This window comes from Poecilia latipinna, unplaced genomic scaffold (genome assembly GCF_001443285.1).
Source record: "Poecilia latipinna isolate Pla-1442-1.1 unplaced genomic scaffold, P_latipinna-1.0 Scaffold522, whole genome shotgun sequence".
NCBI classification, from domain to species: domain Eukaryota; kingdom Metazoa; phylum Chordata; class Actinopteri; order Cyprinodontiformes; family Poeciliidae; genus Poecilia; species Poecilia latipinna.
Genome location: NW_015113138.1, coordinates 536,607 through 547,541, shown reverse-complemented (window position 1 = coordinate 547,541; position 10,935 = coordinate 536,607). Strand labels below are relative to the sequence as shown.

The following is a 10,935-nucleotide window of genomic DNA, read 5'->3' as shown; positions in this document are numbered from 1 at the left end:
AAACCAACCCTTTGGAAAAAAAAAAAAAAAAAAAAAAAAAACTAAAAAAGCTTTGCTTTCTTCTTCAAGAAAGTTATATTCCGAAAGTAATTAAATAATTGTTTCCTTTTTAAAGGTTTTGTAGCCTGTAGTGGCCTTTATTTGAAAGTAGTTAGACAGGAAAGTGAAGAAAGACATGCGGCAAATGTCACCAGGCCAGAAATCAAACCTGCGACCACCGCCACAAGGATTATGGCATCAATATAAGGATTGTGCTTTTCCCCTGCGCCACCACAGCACCCCTAATTGTTTTCCTAAATATCAGATCAAGATAGGAAAGCATGTGCTAAGAGATTAACTCATTTGATTTCATAGTTCTATAACAATTGTTTCCACATATAAAAATGTATTCTTTTTTGGTCACATTTAAATGTTTCAGATAATCAAACTAGTTTTATCATCAAACTAAGATAAGTTTTTAGATTTTACTAACGTAACATATCTGTTCAGCCTGCTCAAATCTGAAAAGGACTCCCAATCATAACAGATGCTTGTGTAACCATTATTAATATGGTGAGGTTCACTATTCTTTGAAGCAATGAGCCTTCTCTTTTCACCATGTTGTTGCTGTATGATTGACAAAATCTCACTGTTGAGTTTGCAGTCAACAACTAGAACTCATCAGAATTAAAAGCTGTGAGACTATTTGTAAATAAAAAAAAAAATTAAAAAAAAGACAATTTGAGAAAATTAAACAAACGGATCCAAGATGAAGATTTTCTTCGCCAGGCTTCGCAGGCTATAAAACAACTAATGATCTGCCTCAGTCTTTCAGGAAGTCTTCAACTAGTTTGTTGAATTCCTCCGCATACTTCAGATGGAGGTTATGCTTTCCCTCTGGCATTAGATGCAACCTAGATTTAGGGGGGAAAAATGTTTTAGCTCATTGTTACAATAAATCTAATGCACTGAAAGTTATTGGTTGGAACATGGTCTCACCGTGATGCTTTTATGTTTTTGTGAAGGTACTGAGGGTGGAAGCTGGGGACCATAGGATCTTTCTCTCCATGTATGATCAGGGTTGGACAACTGATAAGAGGTAGAAGTTCCATGCAGATATTTCCTAAACATGAAATTCAAAAATAATTATTTCAGCCTAAAATACAAAATAAGACATCAAAATATTTATTTTATGCATTTCCTGTTTTTTTAAAATAGGCATGAAATTTTAGTTTCATTTCAGTTGTTATGCTTCTGTAACAACATGGTTTTCTTCACCTTCTGGTCTCTTTGCAAATTGAGCAATGCCATCCACCCAGTTCTCCCATATTTTGGCAAATGCTTCTGCTCCGTACACTTCCTCCATGGGCTGCCTCATTCTTGCACTCCACTTGGAGACATCACGGACCACTGGATATTCCCAGAAACAAGAAATATACAATCAATACTTAAGAAACAGTGTCTACTTTTGTACCGGCAGCTATTTTGGACAATAAAAACTGGAGTACTGTTGTAAAGCTTGAGGTCATCCTGAGTAACGAAGACATTAGATCCCCAGACGACCATCTTATTTATCAGCTCAGGGTTCCTTGCAGCTGCAATCATAGCAGTGATTCCCCCGTCGCTCCAACCCAGCAAAGAGAATTTCTTAAAACCTAGAGTCTGTTTAAAAAAAAAAAAAGAACAAAATACCAATGAAGAAATATTTTTTACAAATATTTCCATAATAACCTTTAAAAATAGTATACATTTTTGTGATACACACATACGTGATTATATAGTTTTATATATACTTTAAGACAGATGAGACATCTCACTTTTTAAACAAGAATTACAATGTTGACAAGCTCTAGAAAGTCATTTCGACCTAATGTTGCATGTGTACAGGAGGGGCGTTTCAATACTTAAAGTCACCCACTCTTCCTCATTTTGCTCAGACACTGAGGAAAAATTAGTCACTGTCATAGCTAATATATCATGCATAAAACAATACAGAGACAATGTCTGGAAAGAACAACTAATTTAAAGAAGTGATACCTGAACATCAGCAGAAATTTTGTACTGACAAAAAGAAGGCACTGAAAGCAAAGATTTTATTAGGATTGTTAGCCACTAAAGTACTAATGTATGCCATTTGTTGTCTCTTAACCTTGTTGTTTTCCTTCCCTTTAAGACAAGTTTTTGACCATCTTTCATAATTCTTTGGAAAGAAGTAATCAGAACATGAACTATGTTTTATGTAAAGAGCGTTTTTTTTCCTTTGCTGTATTTATTGGAAGAGGATTGAAACACACAGAAAATGTCTCTGTACAGTTAAGTGGGATCATAACTCACCTTCATCAGATCTACTCCATCCTTTGCATCCCTCTCAAAGAAGTCAGAAGGGAAGTCTCGATCTGGAGGACGGGATTGCCCATATCCACGGGGATCCCACCCCACCACAGTGAAACGCTCTTTGTTCAGAGACTTCAGCTGTGGACCGAAATCTGTCTTTGTGCTTCCTGTGGTAAAAAAAAAAAAAAAAAAAAGGCAGATCTGTTGTACACAAGGTATTAAGGCTTATGCTCAGATTGTGGGTCTGTATTTACCCAGGGCACCAGGAAAAAGAAGAACAGCATGTTTCCCTTGTCCTGTTTGCTCATAGTACAGATCAACGCTGTTAACACGCCGCTTGCCCGAGGAAGCTGAAGAGCTGCAGAGAAACAAAACAACGTCTGAGGAAACACGAGAACAGACGCTTAAAAACGTGTTTGGATCTGAAGGACACATGACTGCATGGAGTAGTGAGAATTATTTTGTGAAGCAGAGAAAAAAAGTGTAGCATAATAATCTCAAGGAGTTCAGAAAGGGGACAAAACACCTTGCAGGGCAAGAATGTCAAGTTTTTTACAAGTTTCATAAATTTGTTTCTTAATGCAATACAATACAATGTAAACATTTTAAGAAATTGCTCCTTTTTATTGAAAACTTTCTTCCAGACTGTAGCCAGACTATTGGCTGTCATTACCACAGAGTTCTTCAGGAAACACTGGAAGTTTTTTTTTTTTTTTTTAAATCATTATAATGAAATTCATTGACCTGACAATATTATTTTTGTAATAGCTTGGCTCCACACGAGTGCTTAAAATCTTTGATAAGGAAATCAAGCTATTCCAATCAGCTCTAATTCTCTTTACAACCTACTGTTATTGTTATCAAGTTTTCTCTAAAATTAAGTGTTCTCACATATGTCTCAAACACCTTTAAATGTGACAAAAAAAAGAAAAATCTAAATTAATTTACAATGATTGTTATATGCTTCATGTGATGTCATCAGAGACGTGCATGCGGACGCTCCTTTTTGGGAAGAAATATTTTATCTTCTTTAAATAATGCTTTACAACAGAATAACTAAACAAGCTAGAAGTTTTTCTAAAATTGACAATCTTTAAATGATTTTGGGATAAACTCTAGCAGACTGTTTTAAGGAGCAAAAAAGGTGTGCTGTCCACAAAATGAACGAAATAAATTAAAAGTAGAACTAAGTTAAATTTACCATGTAATTCCTAAACAGAAATTAAAGCATTAACCTAAAAAAACAATAACTTAAGTAGAAAATACACGTGAATCCCCTATGAAATTTTAAGTTAAAGTTAAACTCGAAAGGAGTTTTGGGTGGTTTCCTGGTGATTTTGGCAACTTTCATCATTCTTTGTGCATCTAAAGAAATTGCGCCATCTAGTGGATGTAAAAAAAAAATCATTGAAGTAAAAACAGAAGCACCTAGCCCCAAAGCTAGACCTGTCCGAACGAACTTCTCATCTGTTTTTGAGTCAGTTTGAAGAACTTTGAACATTAAACGTTCTCCCACTGAATGCAGTGCAATGCTAACAGTTACCAGTACAGCTGCGACGCCTCCATGATCTTCCCGACGTCTCTGCTGCACTTAAACAAACGTCTTCCAAACAAAAGCAAGGCCATTTAGTCAATAAGCGTTGCAGCCACACGGTCAGCTACTGCAGGTTGGATTAAAGCGGTTTAAGATTGTTCAAAGTCCTCTCGGCTATGAGCTGCATGTCGGTGTTTTCAAAGGAAATCCGGGTAGCAGCAGCAGCGAGTGACTGAGTGAGGTTTGGGAGTGTTCACGTCAGGGAAATTTAAAGCGAAAGTATGGGAAGGAGCAAGAATGTTTAATTTACTTTATTCCAATCCAGAAAAATATGTTTTGCTTTGATTTAAGTGCATTACTTGAAAAGTTTCATTTCTTAACTTTGACTTTGTACAGTAATCACTCTAAGAAATTACATATTTAAATATGTATTTTCTTTTGTGTGGGGATTAAAGAAAGGTGAGTACAATATTCTTTATTAAATGGAATAATGATTTATAAAACGTATAATTTTATGGCACTTTCCAGGCATACAGTTGCACCCAAAAGTATTCGTATCACCAGGAGATTCAAGTTTAGAGTAATTTATCTTTACCAATACATACTTTAATGGTAAATTTAATGCTTTTGAGTATTGGGCCAAAACTTAAGTCTGATTCAGAATCTGAGAGAGAAGATTAATGGCAATAAAATGAAACCTTTGTTTTATTTGAAGCCACAATGAACCTTCCGTGTTGAATGAAACTACCTTAAAACAAATTTACCTAGCAGTGGTACAAAAACATTAAAAATAGATAATGAACTGTTTAAAAAAAGATTCCTCAGTTGGAAGGAACTACTTCCTTTTAATAGGGAAAACCCCAACAGAACCAGGCTCAGCATGAGCAGCCATCTGCCGTGATTGAGCAGAAGCTGAGAAGGCAGGACAATTAAAACCCACACAGAAAACCAACGGGCTAGGTTTACTTTCAAAGAAAAACAGAGTATACAAAGTTAATGACAGCCATAATTGCAAATAATACATCAATGGTGGGCAGAGAGAATAAAAACGGCAGAGATGGGCTAAGCGGTCAACCCAAGATCAAATGCAGAGAGACTACATTTGATCTAATGATGTTGCATTCAGCTGTATGTTGAGCTTTGCACAAATACATAATTCGGTTGCTGAACTACAATATTAAATATTTGAATCACAGCATGCTGTACTATTTAGATATGGAACACTACAAGTTGTTTTTCTTTTTATACCTTTGTGACGCATTTGCCAAAGCTACCATGGCATCCTGTTCTCACTACTTGAAATATGTGCAGAAAATTAAACTTAGCTCCTTAAAATGTCCAGTCATTTCTATTAGGCAGGACTTTTTCTGTCCATCTAGCTGTTATTCTGCAGCAGCAGTCCTATTAAGTCCTTTTTAGTTTTCTTTGAAATGCCTGAGGTTCATCTTTAATAAGTGCAATATTTCTTTTAATTGATTCACCCCATTGAAAAAGAAAAGTAACAATACTTTCTTATGCAACAGTTTCGCAAAACACAACTCACGGTTTGAGATAAAACTCCAAAGCTTAAATGGAAAAACTGCCATTCTTATCTTTTGTAACACTGATCTTCTACAGATATAGTGTCTTTGGTTTGCTAAACTCACTGCCGCCTTTAAAGGCCTTTGTAGCTTTAAAGCTTCGATTGTGAATTAAATACTCTAAATATGTGAACATTTAATTCAATATTTGACAGACTGTATCAACCACAATGTGTGGCAGATAAAAATTCACCTTTAGGATCTGGCTGCAAAATATGTTTTTCCAGCAACATTTGACGTTAACGTTTAATGCTATAATTTCAAGGAAATCTCATCTGGAAAAAGAAAAAAAGAGAAATAAGAAATAAACATAAATGTCTGTTAAAGACTACAATAAATCAATTATATATTTTTTGGAATATATGTTTGTACCAAACCTTACAAAGACCTAGCATAACGTATGTAGAGGGTTGCATTTCTAATTTTCTTGTTTAGTTATTACACATATTTATGTCTTTAAAAATGTTCTCCTTAAACTTCGGGAGTTAGTGACCTTTACGTAGATGGAGAAAAGTCTTAATTTAAGAGGTACAGCCAAAGAACTTTAAGTAGGTAGTAAAAATAATCAAGCAAAAAAAAAAAAAAAAGAAGTATTTCCTGTAATAAACTTATGAAAGACTTTTTTAATATAAACCTCAACAAAGGCCAGTTTGTTTATGTCTGACTCGTCAGCCCTGATGAGCTGTTTGAGCCCTTCCCCGTTTTTGTAAACGCCTCCACACTCCTGTGCTTGTTAATGAGTGTGAGCAGTGCCATGTACTGAACCGCATACAGGAACACAAGACAAAAACCAGGCTAAAAATACCCTGGTTGGCTATGAGCGATGAGTTGAAGGTGTCGCCAGATTTACTGGAAATGCAAAACTTGAAGTGTGTTCAATGAAATAGAGAGCAAGAAATTAAAGTTAAGCGGGGTAAATTCTTAATGTCAAGAAGAAACCAGACCCGTAATCAGGCTCAGTGAAGTGATTTGAAGATTTTACCTAACTTTAGTAAATTTAATGTTAGGGCTCTTAGTTCATAACATCTACTGGATGAACTGGTCCAACCTCCGATTGTATGGACCTTTACAGAGAATATAATTGATTTGAAAGTATTTTTTACAAATAACCAGATGAAAAACTGTCACAATTCTTGGGATATGGGGGATTACGTTTTCTTAGTCAAGCAAAACCAGTTAAAAATGTGATTTACTGCAAGTATTTTGAGTCTGATTGAGAAGTGCTCCTTGTATGGCAGAACAGCTCAGCACATGGTGACAACCAGACGTCACCCCGCTCTAGATGTGTTCTCCTGTTTCTCCTGGCACTCGACCATCTTTGTCTGGCCAGTATGTGTCTATGCACAATCCCGTGACCCAGCTCGGTCTAAATATAAACAGCCAAGCAGTGTGCTTCACTACTAAGGTGACATTACGTAATTCTAATCAACATGTTCTTAGTGAAAGATCTCCCGGGACATGAGCTGTGGACGTGTCAAAGATTTTGTGATATTTTGGTTGACCCCAAAGAAGTTATCAAGGATGGTTGGAGGACGGTGAGACGGAGCTTGTCAGTTGAGAGTAATGCTGCTGTAGAGCATCAGGATTTCGTCCCCGAAGCCTGAATTGGAAGAGAAGGACCATATAGTTGTCTTAGATTTGAACTTACTTGCATAAGACATTCTGTCAAAGATGGGTAATGGAATAAGTAAGGTAAAGTATCACAAAGAATCGGTTTGAATCTCCAAAATCTCTTTTTGCATTGTCCGTTCAGCTCCCTTTCCTTGCTCTTTTTAGATCCTACCAGATCTGTACCTTGGTAACATTAAAGGTAAGTCTTCATGTCAGTGAAGAAATGATTCCTTTTTTAAAATCATTTTCAGGACAGCGTAGTAGAACACGTTTCAGTTCCTCATATGAAGGAGCATGTGGTGAACTGCTACACTGAGCTTGGTTTCTATAGAGTAGAGAGGTCACAGTGTGAAGCTGAACGACTGGAGTACTGCATTTTGACAAGAAAAAAAAAACTTACAGTACTGTTTTTTATCTTTACTGAAGTTTTTCCTTTGAGGTGTGCAGCTGCTGCTGGGGAACATAAATCTTATGTTGTGAATATGATGAGCGTTGGCGTGGGAGGGGATGCCCCGTGCTGTGGGGGTGTCCCTGATCTGAGATGCATTCCAAATGTTTCCACAAAACAGCAAACCAAAGCATGAGGTTGCTCTTTTTATATATAATTCACACAGTGAACCATAAACACGTAGGCAATAGCATAAATATGTGGAAGACTTTTTTTTGTAAACGTGACCTGTTCTGAAAAATGCTGTCAAATAGGAAACATAATACCTTTCATCTTAGCGACACCTTTTATGTTGTTTTTCTTTTATGCTTGCCACCATGCCTATTTAAAGACATTTGTGTACGACAAAGGAAAAAATAAGGTCTGGTGTTATAAGGCTGCCTCTCATTCTGGATATGTTTTTTTTTTTTTTTTTTTTTTTTGTCTTAGTTTGAATTAACCAAAAAATGACTTTTTAAAGTCCATTAAAAGAAAAGTATATATACACACTCACACATATCTTTGATAAAGCATGGCTTTATGAGTCTTACCACTAAACCTTTGAGGTTACCATTTATGATTTAAATAATTTCAAACACATTCAGATGAGATTCAAGTTTATTCAGCTAAAACTGAATTTGAAACATAATGTACTCTGGTTTAACAATAGTATTTATCTAAATAAATTCACTTGATGAAGCTCGTAGAAAAAAATGGAGTCTTGATTTGGATACTTGCTATACATTTCCAGATGTCTACATGCTGTACTAAAGGCTCTGAAATTGGGAATTCCCCCAAAAAACCACATTTACTGGGCCAGTAATTGGTGCATGTCCATAGTAGCTGAACCCTAGACAAGTGTCTAAATCTAACCAAGTAGTTCTAATACCAAAATCTAGTTAAGGTGTAAAATCCAAGGGCAAGCCAACCTCTAAAAAGCAGTTCAATGCTAAATAAACTAGAACAAACTGTAAAATTAGACTGTCAATAAATTTGGATGCTGTGAAAGTTGCAGCCCGTCATGAGGCCAGAAGCCTGTAGTCACTTTCAAACTGGATCTCTCATTTATGTACTTTATCTGAGTAAACAGAAAAAATGAAAGTTGCATCAAATAAATCAAATCCATTGATAACTTTCTATATTTCACAGCATTTCTGTAAAATTGGCCTATTCTGAAATTGGGATTTGAGAACTAATATCTTAATACCATGAAACTATATATTGAATCTACTTCTACACATAAATAATGTTTAAATTGTCAGTGCATAATATGATTTGGAATTTTATAGAATAATTAGAAACACTTCTATTTTCCTTTATTTGTGAAGGCTTGTCGCCTCTTTGTCCTTCAAAACAGATTTTGCATTTCTTTGAACACTGTCCATTGGACAAATATATGCCATGATGGGTTACACATAAAAATAGAGATGTGAAAGGCTGTTCATACTTTGCTCTACTGAGCAAAGCAAGCAATCATAGTATTTTGCATTGAGTCCTTTTAGTCCTTTATCATTTGCCAATTAGGAATGTGGTGGGTCTAGCTGAATTTTAAAGGCAATGCAATATTTTCTGCAGTTCCTTTTAGCTTCAAACTAATCAGAGAACAGATTAGTGTACGGATTCCATCTGCTGTCAACAACTGCAGCTTCTATGTTAAGCTAGCTAAGGTGCTTAGCTAATGCTAAGTTAGCTTATTTACATCTAAATCTGAATAAACTGATTTCTAACAAAACCCTTCTAAATAAATGTATACATTGTTTTGGAAGATATTAATATGTTAAATATGTAACTTTCAGTCTTATACACAACATTGTGCCAGCTTTTAATTTCAGTTTAGCCAGGTAAAATAAAGTCAGTCCCAATGCATTACTAGTTATCAAACTAGAGGAGATACAGAGGCCTACATTACAAATATGAGTCTTGATAAAAGCAACAAAAACTGCACATTTTCACACTGATGAATCACATCTTGTATCTTTGGATAATTAAAATTATATTTTTAATAACTTTTGATCTTAAATGTCAAATTTTGGCAAAAAATATGAAAAATAAAAGTTATCTTTTGCTTTTAGAGCCTTAGGGGAGTTACTGGCCTTCCCTCAATTTATGATTTGTGTTGCATAAAGTATACCCTGGGAACATATAGATAGTGACTCAGGATTGCACTTCTCTCGGAAATACTTTGATAATTAAAAATGGTTGTGTTGTTTTACCATTTATTACATATTTTTGCAACATAATGTCTGCAGTTTATGGTTGCTTACTTGCATTGTAGCAGGGCTTAGTGAAGGCTTCTCTAGGCCTTTTTGGGATGGTTTTAGCAGCATCCTGCACATTTGCAAAGCATGAGAGAAAAAAATGCTTAAAGCACATCTGTCCATCGTAGAAAACATTTGGCTTCCTTTTAAAGAACAAAATTTGATTAAAACAATTACTGTTTCTTGCTTTTGGGCCAAGCTGTTGGACTGTTTTAGAAACACTGGTTTTCCGGTTTTTCTTTCAGTTCAAAAGAAGAGCAAAACTTTTAAACCATACGGCCATATTTGCTTGGGAGACATTAAGGGAGGGGGGGTGTTGTCGGGCAGAAAATGCTTTATTTAGGTTGCAGCTTTCATGCTGACATTTGTCACTGGATGCAGAAATAATTTCAAATTTCTCAATTTTCTGTGATTCACAGATGCACAGGACCAGGAGCTACTGGCAAAGCACAACATCACCCACATCCTCTCAATCCATGACACAGCTGCACCTGTCCTGGAGGTGAGGCAGCTTCAAATTGCTGCATGAGCTTTTGCGACCCAATGACCCGAACCTTCATCCAACTACAGAGTACTTAATGTCCTCTGAACTCAGTCACTTACCCGTCAGTGTCCCAACTGATCAGTACTCATTGTGAAAGTGTGAAATCTCTGCGGAGCTGCTATGTCTCTTCAGTTAAATATCTCCCTACAGCTGTGTGTGAGTACTGTAGGGAATTTTCTTAAAATAGTTTATAACTACATAATATATATTATCATCCTGTAGGTTTATCTATTTTATGTTTTCAACCTATTGAAGAATCACTTCCCGAAACATATTTTCATTACCTAAGATCATTAGTGAGATAAGAGCACTCAATGAAATCATTATCAAAGGCAGCTGAAGTAGACAGATGTTCATATTTTCAATTGTGTGACAGTCATAAGACATGGAATCCACCAGGTTTCAGTAAACACAGCGTTTACTGAGGCTTCGGTATTGTTTGAACATGAAATTTCAGTCCATGTGTGAAAATCTGCTTCAGCTGATGCAGCTGCTGTTTGATGCTATTTTCTTCACAAGAAGCTTTTAGTTCTGCACATTGAGGTCCAAAAACTTTTGAAAGAAGGACTGGACAAAAAAAAACAAAAAAAAAAAAAGCACTTCACATCAATATTTGAGTTTTCACACACATCCAGTCTGACATGAACCACCAGTTTCACACGTCACTA

The 10,935-nt window shown here is 35.8% G+C and overlaps 2 protein-coding genes across 3 annotated transcripts in view; one reads left to right on the top strand and one right to left on the bottom strand.

Annotated features, from left to right (window-relative positions):
* Positions 1–323: 323 nt before the first annotated feature.
* On the bottom strand, positions 324–4,108 carry bphl (biphenyl hydrolase like). The gene is made up of 7 exons (XM_015040692.1): positions 3,857–4,108; positions 2,568–2,671; positions 2,314–2,480; positions 1,488–1,641; positions 1,258–1,389; positions 979–1,102; positions 324–893 (listed from the first exon to the last, which is right to left on the bottom strand). Exons 1-7 carry the CDS (start codon positions 3,937–3,939, stop codon positions 803–805), a joined length of 855 nt encoding a protein of 284 aa, XP_014896178.1. The 5' UTR covers positions 3,940–4,108; the 3' UTR covers positions 324–802.
* A 2,744-nt stretch (positions 4,109–6,852) lies between these two features.
* LOC106952524 (dual specificity protein phosphatase 22-B) overlaps positions 6,853–10,935 on the top strand; it is a 13,205-nt gene continuing 9,122 nt past the window's right edge. The window contains exons 1-3 of one of the 2 annotated variants that reach the window (XM_015040690.1): positions 6,853–7,119; positions 7,204–7,237; positions 10,143–10,225. In XM_015040690.1, coding sequence (XP_014896176.1) covers positions 7,099–7,119; positions 7,204–7,237; positions 10,143–10,225 — 138 coding nt within the window. In that variant the 5' untranslated portion in view covers positions 6,853–7,098. The remainder of the gene's footprint in view (positions 7,120–7,203; positions 7,238–10,142; positions 10,226–10,935) is intronic. The other variant, XM_015040689.1, reaches the window with a different exon arrangement.